The sequence below is a fragment of the Crinia signifera genome, chromosome 5 (assembly GCF_055691185.1).
Source record: "Crinia signifera chromosome 5, ASM5569118v1, whole genome shotgun sequence".
Taxonomy (NCBI): Eukaryota; Metazoa; Chordata; class Amphibia; order Anura; family Myobatrachidae; genus Crinia; species Crinia signifera.
Genome location: NC_139221.1, coordinates 253309705 through 253328036, shown reverse-complemented (window position 1 = coordinate 253328036; position 18332 = coordinate 253309705). Strand labels below are relative to the sequence as shown.

At 46.1% G+C, this 18332-nt stretch overlaps 1 protein-coding gene across 1 annotated transcript in view; it reads left to right on the top strand.

Annotated features, from left to right (window-relative positions):
- The first annotated feature begins 494 nt into the window (after window positions 1-494).
- CCNY (cyclin Y) overlaps window positions 495-18332 on the top strand; it is a 161907-nt gene continuing 144069 nt past the window's right edge. Inside the window, exon 1 of the mRNA XM_083188813.1 lies at window positions 495-1023. Within this exon, the coding sequence (XP_083044939.1) occupies window positions 870-1023 (154 nt within the window). The 5' untranslated portion in view covers window positions 495-869. The remainder of the gene's footprint in view (window positions 1024-18332) is intronic.

Genomic DNA, 18332 nt, shown 5'->3' with positions numbered 1-18332 from the left:
TGGATCCTAACCAAAATTAACACTAGAATGAACGAGTGTGCATGTACATGTGGTAGGGAATTGTAGATTGTAAGCCCTTCTGGGGCAGGGACGGATGTGAATGTTCAAATATTCTCTGTAAAGTGCTGCAGAATATGTGTGCGCTATATACAGTAAGAAGCTGTTAATAAATAAATAAATAAATAATAATGGGGATCAGAGGCCATGATATGATGCATGCATGAGTGCCAGCCGGGATCAGAGGCCGTGATATGATGCATGCATGAGTGCCAGGAAGGGATTAGAGGCCGTGATATGATGCTGCATGCATGAGCCCAGCAGGGGATCAGAGGCCGTGATGAGATGCATGTATGAATGTATGTATGTATGTATGTATGTATGTATGTATGTATGTATGAGACCCAGCAGGAGATCAGAGGCCGTGATATATGATGTAAGTATGAGACCCAGCACAGCTGCAGCCTCGTACTTTCCATATTCCCACCCCCTTGAACCGGAACCTTTTGTAGTGACAGCCCCGGGCAGAGTGGTGATGGTGCTGGGGAGGAGAGGGAGGAGGAGCCCCTGTGTACCAGGGACAAGAAGCCTCATTATTAGTGGATATTAATCATGAGCAGCAGGCTGGGGGAGATGCCTGTGTGCCGGGCTCAGTATGAGGGTCTGTGGCTGCTCATGATCTAAGAGGGGCGGCCCTGCCTCTTTCAGTCCCCTGCACGCTGTGTACCCATGGAGATGCCCTGCAAGCAGCAGTAACACCCCAGCACTGTCATCCGCATCTGCTGCCTCCCTCCATCATTGCTGTGCGCTGCTGCTCCTGCTGCTAAGAGGCGAGGCACAGGGGGGTGAGGTGGGGTACCCCGGGGACCACCATGGGGAACACCACATCGTGCTGCGTGTCCTCCAGCCCCAAGCTGCGGAGAAATGCTCACTCCAGGCTGGAGTCCTACCGACCGGAGCAGGACATCAGCAGGGAGGATACAGGGTGCAACCTGCAGCACATCAGTGACCGGGAGAACATAGACGGTAAGGAGGAGGGGGTGCTAACCCTTGCACTGCCAGGGAGGGGCATTAGTACATTAACCCTTGCACCCGCCACTGCCAGGGTGCATTATCTATTGAACTGCTATTGACAGCACATAACACCGTTGCCCTTGCACTGCCAGTGTAAGCCAATATTACCCTATGCCTTGCACTGGCCATTTATGGGCACCAGGGCACTGACCCATACATTGGAAGGTGTCCCTGGCAGATAGAGTGGGTTTGCAGCTTGTCTAATAGAGGTGTGAACCCAGGGGATGGCTGTCTGCTCTGTGACAGGGAAACAAACCCACCTTCCTGACATTGATCTGTGCTGCCCACCAGTGGGCGTCCCGTGTGCACATTATCACACATAAGCTATGCAACCAGAAGCTCGCCCACTAGTTTTACTAAGCTGCTGCAGAACCTCTCATTAGGCCTTACAAGTGAGTGAGACATTGGCAGATAGCTTTATTTATTTACTAAAAGGGGGTGTGCAACCCAGTGTTGGCTCAGTTACCATTGTCAGCCTTCATTATATTGCAAAGCGATTGCATTCCAGTGAGCCAGGCCATACAACCACCCTGCTTATCCAGCACTGTATATGACATGTGACACTAGAGAGAAACAAGACCTGCAAGGCTTATGCTTCATCATACACACAGTATAGATGCAGTCATTGCTTATATCCATCCATTCTCTGGGTGTGTGTACTACCAGCCTCCTACAATGCTGCTGAATCTGATCACTGTTATTAATGTGCAGCTGCTACATAAACTTATCAGTGATAATAGATTATTATTAATAATTTATTTATAAGGTGCCACAAGTGTTTTGCAGCGCCGTACAAAGGAAATGTATAATATACATGCTTTGTATTTGTTGAAGGATTCACTTGTGCATTCTATAACATTGGAATTTTGTTTTTATTCAGTTGCAGTGTTCATGGTTTACTGTACCACACCACCCATGTACAGAAAGCTGTATGGCATTGGCATATATTAGTCATTTGTGTTTTGTGTTTGAGGTTTTGTTATATTTAATATCACATACACTGTTATAAATATTATTATGCTTTGGTACATTGCGTTGTACAAATGGTCACAGCTGTATATTGATTTACCCTATTACATGTACGTTTGGATAAAACTAGTGGATTGAGCTTACGTGATTGGCCGGCGGGCTTCCTGATCTGTAAGCATGGAACTTGGCCATAAAGATTTGTTCAGTGTGTTGTGGCACATTTACACAGTGAGTCGTCTGTTGTGAATATAAACACTTCAACTTGGGCATGTTGCTGTTGTATTATTGTTATTTATGTAGTGTAAACATAGTTCACAGCTCTATATTGAGAATGTTTAGTAAGTGATCAGTTCTTGCCCTAGTGGTGCTTATGAAATGCAATATGTGGCACTACCAATATCGGTAAAGAGATCAGCAGGGCAGTGAAAACAAATGATCCGCGGGTAAACACTGAATGATATTGTTAATAATATCGCCGTACATGCAGTCTTTGTCTAAACATGCAGTCAAATCTGACGATATTGTCAATCAGGGTTTTCATTAACGATCTTCAGGAGTGCGCATAGTTAATGATATAATGGGTACACACTGAACGATATGTATGATGATGATATCAACAACAATATCGTTATCGTGCATATCGCTCATAAAAAATCATATTGTGTGTGTGTGTGCCTAGCTATGCAATGCCATCTCTCTGCCACAGGCACACGTGCGGTGCAAAATTCTATAATTGTCCAATTCATTAAATGTCCCATATGTGACACTCTAAAAATATCTGTAGCTGTGAAACTTCTGTGGTTACAACATTGATTGAAAAGTTAAATTATAATTTTCTCATAATTGTAATTGAAAAATAACACAAAAACACAATAACATGCAAAGAGTTGAGCTGTATTATCAAGTAGAAGTTTCCTTTGTGTTTGTACTTGAAAGGGAATGGCCCTAATGTGGTATCATGGGTCCCTTCATAATAACCTAGAATAGCTTGGAATGTAGCAGAACCATGAATCATAGATGATAAACATATATTTTTTTTTTTAAATATTTTTATTCACAATTGAACAGAAATAGATAACAATCATTGCATTGTAATTGTTTACACAATTTCTTCGGCTTAGGCACATTGTACAGCAGCATATCATGAGTTAGTGCATACAGATATAGGATTCATCAGAGTGCATCTCTTGGATGTGTTGTGGGCGTATCCGTTTAGACAAAACCTAGAAGGGTGGCTTGCCCGCCGTTAAAGCAGCCATGTTGTACCAAGTTGTTAAATAAACAATTTTCCTTATCGTATCTCTTTCACTTGCTGGTAGTGTTACCACATAGGGTAGCCATATATCCAAAAATTTCTCCGATCTAGTCTCTACATCCCCCATACATTCAACCCAGTCCATCTGGTACATGTATATCAGTCTAGGCATACATAGCGATAATGGTATGTCTTCTGGATGTATCCACTTGGAAAGTATGGTTTTTTTTGCCGCTGTCGCTATTCTGGCTAACAACAGTTTTGTGCCCTGTACAAGTTTTGGGTTAAGTGAGGGAGGGTAGTAATTCCACAGCGCCCAGTTCATACTTATCTTGAATGTGATGTGTAGTGTATTAGTAATGTATGCCTGTATCTTGGCCCAGAAGGTCTGTACTACTGTGCAGGACCAAAGACAGTGCGTAATTTCTGCATCTGGTGAGGAGCATTTAAAGCAATTTGAATTATCCGCTATTCCCGTTATGTGTCTGAGCTTTGGGGTGAAATAAGCCCTGTGTAGGATTTTGTATTGCATTTCTGCATACGACGCTGACACCATTTGCTTGTTGAGTTTAACCGTGAGTCTTATTACATCTAGGGTGCTCAGTCCTGTCGGTGCGTCCTGCCATTTGGAGAGGCCCGTAGTATTAGTGTTTAAGTCTATTTTCTTCCTGATGAATTCATATATTACTGATGTCGAAATTGACCTTCCCTCGCTTGTGATTATTAAGTTATTAAGGGTATTAGTAAATTCGGCCTTTGGTAGGGTGGGTAGTAGTTTGGTGATATAACTTCTGACTTGGAAGTATGCGAATATTGGGATATGTATGTTTGGGAACTTTTCTCTTAAATTTGATAGTGTAAGTATGGTGGTATGGTCCGAGTTGAGAAATTGGTATATCATTCGGAGGCCCTGGTTGTACCATCTCCCATATATCTGGTCTGGGATGCCCTCTTGGAAATCTTTATTACCAGTTAGGGTTGAGAACAGAGTCCGAGTGACGCACAGTTTGGATCGTTGTCTCCATGATCGCCAAGCTATGTACGGGGTATATAGTAAGGGATTAGATTTCGTGGTCATTTCTATAGTTCCCATTGGGGAGTGCAGGTGTGCCACTAGTGTAGTATTGGGTAGGAATGCTTGGTCTATCGCCCGATCTACATAGTGGTTGGACCCCTGTATCCAGTCCAGAGCATACCTCACGTTAGACGCTAGTGCATAGTCCTGAATATTAGGGAGGTTAATACCTCCAAGAGACAGGGGTTGCTGTAACTTGAATAGCGCAATTCTCGGGCGTTTGCCTGCCCATATAAATTTAGTGAGTGCTCTATTGATTTGCATGATATCCTGTTTATTTATGAGGTAAGGCAGCATCTGGACCGGATACAGGAGGCGAGGAAACGAGACCATTCTGTACAGATGGCACAGCCCCAGGTACGAGAGAGGTAGGTGCTGCCACCTTGAAAAGTCTGCTTTTAATTGGGTGATGGAATGTGAGTAGTTGGTGGAGTATGTGTCAGATACCTGTCTAGGGAACCTCAGACCTAAGTATGTCAGGTATTCCTGCGTCCATCGAAATGGGAACTCATATGTCCATCCCTGCATAGCTTCAGGACACAACGCTAGGGCCTCTGTTTTGTCAAAATTGACTAGGAATCCGGACACCCTGTGGAAGTCTGTCATGGTCTGTTGTAAGTTCGGTATGGCCTCTTTTGGATTGCTGATGTACAGTAGCAAGTCGTCAGCAAATGCTGATACCTTTATGTCCAGCCCCCCCATTTGGATCCCCTTCCAAGTCTCATCTTTCATGAAGACCCTAATTAGTGGGTCTAGGGCTAAGTTGAAAAATAGGGGCGAGAGCGGGCAGCCCTGGCGTGTTCCCCTCGATAATGTAAAATTTGTAGAGTTGAGGCCATTTACCATTATGTGTGCTGTGGGGTCTGAGTATAGCATACGGAATACGTTCATAAATCCTTCCCCAAACTGTTGGGCTTGTAGAACTCTTAGAATATGCGGCCAGGAGACCCTATCGAACGCCTTATCGGCATCGCAGCTGACTATAATGGTGTCCTTGGATGAGAGTTGGCTCGACTTATGCATGGCAGCAATTAGTGTTCTTACATTATGTACGGAGGTTCGCCCTCTTACAAACCCGTTTTGGGCCGGGTGGAGAATCCTTGATAATATGGGTTGTAATCTCTGAGCTAGTAGCTTGGTGAAAAGTTTGAGGTCTTGATTAAGCAGGGATATAGGTCTATATGATTGCACCTTTTGAGGGTCTTTCCCCGGTTTGGGGAATACTACAATCCTAGCTTCTGTGAATCTGTCCGGTGGGGGATTGCCTAATAGCATGGAGTTAAAAAGGGAGGTGATGTGTGTTAGTATCTGATCATGGGCCATTTGATAGTACTCAGCCCCTAATCCATCAGGACCTGGAGATTTGCCTTTTGTCAAGGATTTGATAAGTGGTGATATTTCTAATTCTGTGACAGGGGACATCAAAGATTCTCTTTCCTCTGGGGTGAGTGTAGGTGATTCGGCCATTCTGAGGAAGTCTAGTCCTTCTGTGTGGTTGTCAGGTGGTGCTGAGTACAGCTGTTTATAAAAGTCCTGGAAGGTATGTAGTATTTCTTGTGGGTTGTCTATGAGGGATCCCCTGGGGGTCTGTATTTGTAGAATTTGAGATGGGGTTGTGTGTGTGCGAATTAGATTTGCCAATAGTTTCCCTGCCTTATTACACCCCCGGAAATATCTATTTCGTTGCGCATTATGTGTAAACTGTGCTCTTTCAGTGCATAGGGCATCATAGGCTTGTTTGGCCGTTCTATATGAAGCCTGGTTCTCCTCTGTGTCGCTTAATAGCATTGCATTATAGGCTTCCGACAGCTTGGTACTACATATTTCTATGGCGTTTCTCAATTTTTTGCGCTTCCTGGCCACATATTCTATAATTTGGCCCCTGATCACCGGCTTAGCCGCTGCCCAAAACAAGTTGATGTCTTTTTCGTGCTCCGTATTGTCTTTCTGATACATGTTAATTGCATGTTTCAGGTTGGTGTGGAAGTCAAAGGAATTAGCTAGGTAGGAGGGGAACCTCCAGTTATATGTGGTTGTTATCGGGTCTGTGAGGGACAATGAGAACCACACTGGGGCATGGTCAGACAACGTAATGAGATTGATCCCAGCATCAATAACCTTATGGAGTAATGGTTTAGACAATAGCCAGTAGTCTATTCTGGATGAGGAGTGGTGTGGGTGGGAGTAAAATGAATATTCTCTGGATACTGGGTATCGGCATCTCCACGGATCACATAGGTTGAGGTTATTGGTTAGTATGTTGGTATGGGCGGCATCGTCTCTCCCCCCATCCCCCCCCGTTCCCGTGGACCTATCTAGGCCCAGGGACTGTACGCAGTTAAAATCTCCTCCCATAATCAGTTCCCCCTCAGCCCACTGTATTAACTTGGAATAGATCGATGTAAAGAATAATTTGTGTTGACTGACAGGGGCATATACATTAATTAGAGTGTATATCAGGCCAAACATTGTTATCTTTATGAAGATAAAGTGCCCTTCTGGGTCTGTCCACACCTCTTTTATGGTATAGGGGAGGTGTTTACGAAACAATGTGACCACCCCTCTACGTTTCGAGGTGTATGATGCGGCCTTGAATTCCCCCACCCAGGTGTCCCTTAGTACATTAGCATCTTCTATGTTCCAGTGGGTCTCTTGAAGAAATACTATGTCTGGCTTAAGTCTCTTCAAGTGGGTCATGATCTTACGCCTTTTAATTGGGGTGTTAAGCCCTTCTACGTTCCACGATATGAACTTTAATGATCGCTGCACTCTAGTGATACTATCTGTTGTAGTGTTTGTTTCTATCCTATACCTGTTTTTGGTTTGACCATTCTGTAGCTATTTCTATTTTTGGCCCTCTCATCCGTCCCAGCGAGCGGACTGGAGGCCCTGGTAGTAATTGTACAATGACTTATTGTGCCTATATAATTATAATGGGTACTTGTGTATTTTGGCGGCGCCCCCGATGTCCGTCGTACGACGAACAGATCGCATCGCATCGCATGCCATGCACCCGATGGCATGCGATGCGATGCGACGCGATTTTGACCCCCTATACGACCAAAAATCGTATAAGCACCCTAAAGGGTGCTTTTGAGCACCCAAATGGGTGCTTACAATGTTAAATGCACCCCCACGCCACCCCCCACTATAAACGTGAACCCGAAGCGTGGCGAGCGCAGCGAGCCCGCGAGGGGCGGCGGTACGCGTCCTACGACCTTTTCATACCCCCACTATCCACGTCGGCGTGGAGTTGAGAATAGAATAGTGTGGCGAGCGCAGCGAGCCACCGAGCCCGAAGCGTGGCGAGCGCAGCGAGCCCCGCGAGGGGACGCGGATACCTTCACAGTTATACGCGTCCCCTCGCGGGCTTCACAGGTGTCCGTGGCGACGCGGACACCTGTGAAGCCCGCGAGGGGACGCGTTTACCTGTGAAGGTATCCGCGTCCCCTCGCGGGGCTCGCTGCGCTCGCCACGCTTCGGGCTCGGTGGCTCGCTGCGCTCGCCACACTATTCTATTCTCAACTCCACGCCGACGTGGATAGTGGGGGTATGAAAAGGTCGTAGGACGCGTACCGCCGCCCCTCGCGGGCTCGCTGCGCTCGCCACGCTTCGGGTTCACGTTTATAGTGGGGGGTGGCGTGGGGGTGCATTTAACATTGTAAGCACCCATTTGGGTGCTTAACATTGTATAAGCACCCATTAGGGTGCTTATACAATGTTTAATCGCATCGCATCGCATCGTATGGCATCGTATGCCATGTACAATGGCATACAATTTCAAAATTGTATGCCATCGTGCACTATCGTACGATATCGCGTCGCATCGCATACCATCGTATGTGTTATGGTATGCGATGCGATGGGCGCCGCCAAAATACACAAGTACCTTATAATGTTTCTCATTCACAACACAATGAAATATTGAGCAAACATTTTTAAAAAATATTTTTCGGAACCAATACTGCGACCATGTATGTCGCCACTTATAGTAACATAACTCTGAACTCTGCAATCTCGTGCCCACACATGTTTGTGTCGGGCCTATCACGTAAAACATATTACTAAACAACAATAAACTGTAATTTAAAGGTAATTGGAATATATGGTGAATTATTCTAGTCAATAACCTAAACATGTGTATCACATAAAAGGATATGATGACGACAGTCCTTTTCTATCTTAGAGGGTCAGTCTGCGTCTGACATGTGGGAGGCAGATTCATCTTTGAGAGAGTCTATGAAGTTTTTCGCTGCCTGTGGGGTGTCTAGAAAGTAGGAGCGACCCTCATGTATTACTCGGAGCCTTGCCGGATAGAGTAGCGCAAATTTGCGGCCCATTTCGAATAGCTGCTTGCAAGCCGGTGCAAATTCTCTCCTTTGTGCGGCAACTAGGAAAGAGAAGTCCTGGAACAACAGCAATTTGGCTCCTTGATATCGCAAATCCTTGCATTTCCTGTATGCATCTAAGAGGCGGACTTTGTCTGCATAATTGAGTATGCGCATTATGACCGGTCTTGGTCTGTCTCTATTGGTCTGTCTGTCTGGCCCTATACGATGGACTCTCTCAACCATTAGGGGAACCCCCTGTGGGGTAAGGCCCAGTTCGCTGGGTAGCCAGTCCGTCACCAGCTGCATAAGTTCTGAATTTTTCACCGATTCTGGCAGACCTATGATGCGCACGTTGTTTCTTCTGTTTCTGTTCTCCAGATCTTCGAGTTTGTCATGTATAGTGGTTACCAACTTCTCCTGTTGGGCTATCGTTGCTTTCGATTTCTCCAGCTCATCCTCTAGGTCAGAGATTCTCTGCTCTGCTTCCGACAGCCTCTGGGTATGTTGCGTCAGCTGGGTCAGGGTAGAGTCTATCGATTCTTTGATTGGGGCAAGTTTTTGATCTAAGAGTGTAGCCAGAATGGTTGTGATGTCTTGCGTCGACATTTGCGTCGGCAAGGCCGGGTTGTGGTCTGTGTCTGGGTCTTCCTCTTGTGCTGATGTAGGGGAGTTTGGGGTGGATATAGGGGCCGCCACCTTTCCTCGTCCCTTACTCTGTTGGCTACTCTTTTGCGCCCTTTGCGGCTTGGCTACAAATTTATCCATGGTGGTGAGCATCAGCAATGCGTGTATGCTGGCTATATCCTGATGTTGGGTATTAGGATTCCCTGCAGCTCCTCCGACCAGCGGCAGTAAGCAATGCGGGTGATCCTTTACACTTCACTATAGTGGCTGAGTTTTGTATTGTGTCAGCACTAGTTCAGATCTGATTTCTAAGCTTGAGGTTTAAAGTTCAGGGTTCAGGGTACAGTGTTTAGAGTTCAGAGTCTAGAGTTCAGAAGTTGAATTGGAGTGGGATGAGACCAACTGATATGTTTTGGATAGGACAAGATGGGGTAGGGTGAAATGGAGTGGAGTGGAGTGGAGGGGGACAAAGAGAGGGAGTATTACAGCTGCTGCAGATGGTCTTATGGCCTTTTACTATGATGAGCTGAATTGAATCAGGCCCCTCTGTCTGTGTCTTGGCAGGAAGGTTTTGTCGCTTCTTTGTATTTTTCAGCCCTCAGTATATACTGTCCAGTCCTTTTCCCTGTGTATAGTGCAGGCTTCTGGGCTGGGGCACAGTCTCTGCCCTTTTCCCCGTGCCCTGGTTGTTGCTGGGTCACTGGCTCTGGGTCTGGCTTCTACAGCCTCTCCCCTCTGTCTGCTCACCTCGTTAGGGGGGGTGTTATGGCGGTATCGGGGTGCCTGTTTCCTCTATGGCGTGCGGTGTGCGGGAGGCGACGCCTTCAGCGTCCCCGACCGCCGTCAGACTTGAGGCCGCGGTCTCGGCCCGTGTGAAGGCCGCGGTTCAGCGCTCGCTTTTCGGGGCTCTGGCGCGGCTGTGTCTGGGTCTCCCCTCCTGTCCACTCACCTCTCGCGGGGCTGGGGAAGTGTCTGGGTATCCCCCTCTTGTCCAGGACGTGCGTCGTGGCAGGCGGCGTCTCCGGTGTCCCAGAACTCGAGGCCGCGGCTCCGTCTTCTGTGTAGGCCGCGATCCTGCGCTCGCGCCTCGGAGCTCCGATGCGGCTGTGGCGGGTGTCGATCTGCTTCTCCGTCACTCCTCAGCCGGACTGGCCACAGATGCTCCTTTGGTGGGGCTTTTCCAGATATATATCGGGGTTTTTCTTTGCTTTCTCCCTGGAGCTCTGTGTAATGGCGTCTGCTCAGTCCAGTCGCTGGCCACGCCCCCATAAACATATTTTTAATAAGAAAAAAACAAATGCGTTTTTGGGTTCAAAGAAAGTGACTACTAAAACAGAGTAACTTTTTGACCAGTAGTATTGCTAGCATTTTCCTACATCCCTATAGAGATGTGCATGATAAGTAATGATGCTTGGCTACCATAATATACAGTGACGTGAGCAGCTGAATATCACTGTTGCACAGTGCTCAGAATTGGATCGACCCCTATAGTTGAGGCTCATTAAGTTAATTTAATTTAGGGCGTAAGTCCTCTGACACTGATGGACAAACCATATTATCTCCATATACATTATATGATCTTCCCAGCTTTCAGTGTGGCTGTAATCACCCTTTGTCCCAACAAATACTACCGCCTTCTTTTCTCCTGCACATAGATGTAACTGCCACTCATTGACATTAAGCATGGTAGTACGGATGATCATAAATCCAAATTTTTTAAATTAAAAATGATAATTCTCTCTTGTAAGCAAGTCATAAAGAGGGAACTGTAAAATCTTCCCCTTTTGAATGCCAGAAATGCAGAAAGCTGGCGCCCTGCCACTTGGATATGAGGAAGGGCATGGTCAGCAGATGGGCATTTAAGAAACAATATAAAAAACAAAAACTAAACCATAAAACAAGGAATAAGCCATGTCTGGATTGGAAGAAAGATAGCAGGAGACATTTCACAGAAATGGATGATACTGGAGATGCGGCTACAACCATGATACAATTCAATAATTTTTTACATAGGAGGAAGAAGTTGTATTTATTACCTTTTATGTTACCTTAATCTAATCTTCTTTTTTTTTTCTCCATATTTATCATATTAATGTTATGTGTATAAAAATGTAGCAGCATGTAAGACCTACAGGAGTCCGTATTAGAGAGAGGATGAATCGGGATTAATCATCACACTCAGGGCCGATGTAAAGTTTCTCTGCAACCCAGGCAAAACTTCAATGCACTGTCTTTGAATACAATAGATGACAAGTACAGGGTACATTGCTGTATCAGCATGGCAGAAACCGCAGGATTTGGTGCCATCAAAGGTGGTTAAGTAAGTGAAGGAAAAGCACATTAAGGAAGAGTGCCCTGCTTGTGAGTGCTTACATTCTAAAGTGGAAGGGCATACATTCAGGGGTGGTACAGATGGGGTAGAGAGCATGGAACAGAGAGTTAAGGTGACATAACTAACAAAGACTTTATTAGCATACAAGCATGTCTTGTTACGGACATGTGTGACTGAGTAGGAGGATACAGCCTGCCAGTTACCCAGCAGGCAGTTACATCACTGAGATAGAAATGGAAAGACAATGGTACTGCATCGTAGATAAATTGATAGCCGGGCACCAGATGCCTCTTGCAGCTGAGGGAATACCTCTAGCCCTCTAACATAAATATGTGAAATATAAATACAAATAATAGTGTGAAAATGGTTCTTCTGTTCACAGATACGAAGTAGAGGAGGATGAAAGAGCTAATTGTATTGCACCTGTGTTATCATTTTGGTATAATTAGGACTGGCAGGGATCCATATCACAAAGCTCCATTATGTCTAATCATTGTGATCTCCTTCAGTGTCAATGGGGGATTACAATTGAGCGTGCCACTAACCCTTTAGTTCAATGGTGCGTTTTTTTTTTGTTTTTAAATGATTGTAGAAATACATTCCCTTTTATATTCAATGGTAGCGTATTCATGTGTCCATACTGAGCAAAGTGTCATTTTTAGAATATAGGCTGCAAATATTGGTTTGTATTTGTCAATCTTCAATGCTATTATTCCATGCTACATAATGGCAACTTTCCACAGCATAAGAGATTTACACTGATATATGGACATTGTACTTTATGTTCTGTACAGTCCCATAATAGTGCAGAAAAGAATGTGTAAATAATAATTATACTGTACATCAGAGGCTGGTCCTGTTTAAAGCAATCCTCTCATGATTCCCAGTCACGTAACACTGTTGTCAGCTGTCTAGGTGCTTTCTTTTGTTGTGAAGTGGTGAGCAGAGGTTGAGCTTGACTAGCTTCAACATGGTGTTTCTGCCCGAATCCAGATTGCTTGTATCCTGAATGCATGTTGGATTAACTGTGTTTCATATTGAGGTGTTTGACATGACAATCCTCCCCCATAAATTTGAGTGTGTCCTACATCCTACCTATGTTCTGTTGTGTGACCTGCTCCCCTTCCACTGTCCTTGCAATTACCTCCATTCCTCTCCTTGCATCTAGACACTGACCCTTATTCAGATCTGATCACAGTACAAATGTGTTCTCAAAATGGGCAAAACTATGCACTGCAAGTGGGGCAGGTGTAACCTATATAGAGAGAGCGTTAGATTTGGGTGAGTTATTTTGTTTCTGTGCAGGATAAATACTGGCTGCATTATTTTTACACTGCAATTTAGATTTCAGTTTCAACAAACCCCACACAAATCTAACTCTCTCTGCACATGTTACATCTGTCCCACCTGCTGTGCACATGGTTTTGCCTATTTTGAGAACAAATTTGTACTGCGATCAGATCTGAATAAGGCCCACTGTCCATGCACCATGCACCATGCACCATGCACCATGCAGATCTGTCCCACTGGCCATACATGTGCCATGACATGACCATTTCTGTTTATATCAGCAATTGTGCGATCCAATGTGAGGAACTGAATCCCAACCCCCCCCCCCCCCCCCTCCACCCACACCCACACAATTTTCATTTATTTTCCTTTTCTCTAATACAGTATGGAATAGCTATGAGCAAGTCACCCATAGTTGGGTTTGGGAACAGCGGCGTAACTATAGCACCGCAGCCCCCGTGGGGGGGGGGCACTGTGCATGTGGGGGCGCCAGGGGCTGCGGTGCTATAGTTACACCCCTCCCCCAATCCCCCGCAGACTTACCTATCTCGCTGGTCCCAGCGGCTCCGTTCTTCTGCTGAGGACCACCACAAAGGGGCCGTCCCCATATAGCACACAGTTCTCTGAAACTGTCTGCTGTATGGGGGCGGCCATTTTGTGGTGGTCCTCAGCAGAAGAACGGAGCCACCGGGACCAGCGCGCGATAGGTAAGGCTGCGGGGGATTGGGGGGGGGGGGCGCTTGCATGGGCGGCGGGGGGTGCTTGGCGGGGCGGCAGCGGGGGGGGGGCGCCCAAAACGTAGCTACGCCACTGTTTGGGAACTATTGTGGACCTGTAACCATTTGTACAGTATGACCTGGTGTCTGTCTTGTGTCCAGTTTGTCTACTTTTATATTTTGGGTTAATTCAGTACATTAACAGATTATCAGTCTAAAAAGAATGAGGTTTTGTTTGCTTTATGACAGGCCCCATTGATGGTTTCTACAAATGATGATTGAAATAATGCAGCCTATCCTATGTTTCAGACGGTTCTTTACACACCATGGTACTATATACTGTATGTTTTTTACTTTTTCTTGAATGGAGGAGGGATGGGTTAATTCCAGAAAAATATTAAGCAAATACATGGTGCATTTTATTGTCTCTGGGGATTGCTTTGAGCACTTGTATTCTCTATGAATACTAGTAATGGTTTCATTCCTTAAGCTGTTCTCCAACTGTGTGCCTAACAAGGCAGAGATGTCCAATTGCTATAATCTAGATCTCATATTTTTATTAATATGATTGTTTTTGTTAGAATATTTTGTTGATATGGTGTTTTGAGGTTCTGTTGTTTATGGATTCAAATTAGAACATTTAGAATTAGAATAAAAATAATTATCTAGAAGTCCCTGCAGTATTCATGGAAAGTTGGACCAGCCAGAAGTTTGGTAGAATATCAGGAGGTATACTCCAAACAATTTGCATTTGCTGGTTTAAGGCCGGATTCCAATATGTATTAATTTACTGGGCCATTCAATTACAAACCTTACATGGATTCAACGTCCCACCTGCCGATGAGCGCAAAGGAGGCGTGGCCGTGAAAATGGCTGTGGATTGTCGATCTGCGACCCAGATAAAGACAATCCAGGGCCGTTATCGGCAGAACGGACCCAACAGCTTCTGTAGTCTGGCCCATTCTGCTGTGATCCCGCATCAATGCTGTGGTTAATGACCATATTGAATAGGGAGCTGCTGCTATTTCCCACATCGGATATAGCGGCAGCACATTGCATACCCTCTTAGGCCCTTATCATTCAATGAAAAAGTTTGCACCAAGTTAGTTATTCTTTATTTCATTTTAAGCCGTTGGTCTGGATATTGTTATTTCTATGAGAGTATGGAATGTTCTATAGTTTTTCTCCCTACAGTTGTGTTCATGTGATCATTTCATAGTTTGCCACAACTGAAAATGCTGGATTTGCCTAATGGTGCTAACCCTTATTGAGCCCTCCCGGAAGTCCATCATGCCTACATATGTGAGGAAGGGGGATTTGCTGGCTAGTTTTCAGGCTTTGCAGGTGGATACTGTTCATATGTTAGTTCTAAGCTCTGTGATGTTAGCATAGGTGTATGGAGACCATAGGGTCCAATGTTGGCAGAGTTCAGAGTTTAGTGGTACAGATGGAGCACCTCTCATTCAGCACCACCAGCTCTCGCCAGATCCCCTCAGCTGGTGAAAAGGCGATCCATCTGACGGGGACGTGTGAGCGGCTTATACCCAGGCGCGTCCCTGTCACTCGGCATCGGGGAGCAGAATCCCTGCCCGTCTCCGCTTCAGGGAGACGGCAGGGTGAGGGGTGCGGGGACCGGTGGGGAGGTGGCGGTGGGCTAAGATGTAATGGGGTACCAGAGCATCTCATGCACGCTCGCCCCCTTCCGTCTGATGGCGGGTCATCGCCAGGACCCACAATAACAAGAGGCGCTCCATCTGTATATTTGTAGATGTTTGTATTCTTATTGGGTACTTGTGTAGGTACTTGTTACCTAGAACGGAGCCCATCGCGGGCATCGCATGTACATCGCATGCCATTATAATGGCATGCGATGCGATGCCCGCGATTTCACATAGAAATGAATGGTAAAAGGAAAATCGCGTCGGTCGCATCGCATGCAGCCAAAAACCGCATGCGATGCGACCGACGCGATTACCGCGATTTACATAGGGAACAATGTTAAATGGCCCAATTGACCCGATTTTACATAGGGAACAATGTTAAATGGCCCACAGACCCCAAATAGCCACCCTGAAGTGTTAAATGGCCCCCCCAATTGTTAACGCCACCCCACGATCAACGTCAACCCGAAGTGTGGCGAGCGCAGCGGTACGCGTCCTCCGACCTTTTTCATACCCCCACTATCCACGTCGGCGTGGAGTTGAGAATAGAAAGTGTGGCGAGCCCCGCGGATACCTGTGAAGCCCGCGAGGGGATGCGGATACCTGTGAAGGTATCCGCGGGGCTCGCTGCGCTCGCCACACTTTCTGTTCTCAACTGCACGATGGGGAGGGGATGCGGATACCTGTGAAGCCCGCGAGGGGACGCGGATACCTGTGAAGGTATCCGCGTCCCCTCGCGGGGCTTGGTGGCTCGCTGCGCTTGCCACACTTTCTATTCTCAACTCCACGCCGACGTGGATAGTGGGGGTATGAAAAGGTCGGAGGACGCGTACCGCCGCCCCTCGCGCGCTTGCTGCGCTCGCCACGCTTCGGGTTCACGTTTATAGTGGGGGGAGGGGGTGGCTTGGGGGTGCATTTAACATTGTAAGCACCCATTTGGGTGCTTAAAAGCACCCTTTAGGGTGCTTATACAATCTTTCATCGCATAGGGGGCAAAAATCGCATCGCATGCCATCGGGTGCATGGCATGCGATGCGATTAAAACATTGCACGACCAACATCGGGGGCGCCGTGATAATACACAAGTACCTCTTATTGTGTAACTGAGTATGCAAGTTATGATACTTAAGAGTTGGCAGATTTATTCCACTAGTTGCATCTCCTCCTAATTCTGGGTTTTTTTCCATTACCTAGAATAGGTAATGCTCTAGCTGAGTTGATGCAAATCAACCTTCATAAGAGTGGTGCTACAGAAGGAGCGTGCAGGGGGCGTTTATCAAATCTTGGAGAGAGATGAGGTGGCAAGTTGATCATATCAGTAAATCTCTTGGTTAGCCCGACATCACCCGTCCACATATTTCCATATTTTTTAAATGGACATTTTGGAGAGATACCTTGTATACCAAAGTACTCCTGCAACCCTTGATTAACAAAGAGAAGACTTGAGGTGTATACACACGGTGTGATTTTGGCTATGGACAATTTTGACTATGCCATTTCCCTTGAACTCGCCCAAGCCCACAACCACCGACTGTAAATATGTCTGTGTGATTTTTACATACTAGATTGTATACAATATAGTAAAAATTGACCTGCATGCACAGTCTATATTTACTGTCGCTACAGAACTCGCAGGGCAGCGCATCGGCAGCGCATGTTGTGTACACACTGTGCGATATGTACTGACTTTTCTTCTGATTTAGACTATATAGTAAAAATCCAAAGTACATATCTATCATATCAGGATATGGTCACTAGGTCAACAGTATGAAGGTCGGCACCTGAAATAGGTCCACGGGCCTAAGGTCGGAAGATCAACACAAGCATTAGGTCGACAATGGGAAGGTTGACAGTGAAAAGGTCGACATGAGTTTTTTTTTTCACTTCTTTTTTTTTTTTTAAACTGGCTACCCTACCATCCACTAGGGCGTGGAGGAAAAATATAATCATGCTCGAAGCATGGCGAGCGAAGCGGTACACTGATATGGTATCCATGTCAACATACGTCGACATTGGGACAAAAACCATGAAAAACGAATGCTGACCTTTTGACTGTCGACCTTCCCATTGTTGACCTAATGCTTGTGTTGAGCTTCCGACCCTGTCGACCTTTAGTTGTTGACCTAATGTATGTCGACCTTTATACTGTCAATCCTATGACCCATACCCAGCATATCATGTGTATTGCTAATGACGGTATTGTCCTGTTTATTGGTCCCATCATAAAACGGTTGTCTCCATGGTGTGTAGACGACAAGGTACTTTTGGTTGCTGACTTTTCTTTCATGTTGGTCCCAAATTGTTTGTATCCTCTGGAGTGACATGTATTATGTAGGGTACACACCAGGACGACCCATCGTGAGCGGGTCGTCAGTGGCTCGTCCGACCCGCTCACGGTGACGCGGGGGGGGGGGGGGCACGACCCGCTCACGATGTGCACCGTGAGCGGGTCCGATCCGATGGCGACCCGCACCCGGCTGTATGGTCGTCATTGAGATCCTACCTGCAGCAGGTAGGATCTCAATAACGTCCGACCGACCCGCGGGACCGCGCATCGTATCGGTCCACACCAGGACAGAAAAGGGCCCAATCAGCACACAATCTACATCCAATTGGTCGGAATTGGATCTAGATTGAGGGGATCGGGCCCTAGTCGTCCTGGTGTGTACCCAGCATTAGTCTGAACGGTACATATGGTCTCTGAACAAATGTCTTGGGCATCGCACCCACTAGATTTATTTAGTAATATTCACTGTAGGCTTCCCAGTGCATTTACGCACATTAATTGCCAAAAATAATAGCGCTCTGAAAAAGCAATGTAGCAGGGAAAATGCCATATATTTAAGTCCTACTCCTTTGCAGGCTTTTATGTAAAATATGTGTAAGCGCTAACAGCAGCGGTTAGGAGAGCTTAGTATCTAGTATTAAAATACACATTTTTCATAACTAGTTTTGCAAAGGTCGGTGACACCTGATGTAGGATTCTTTGATAAATCTGGGACAGCCGC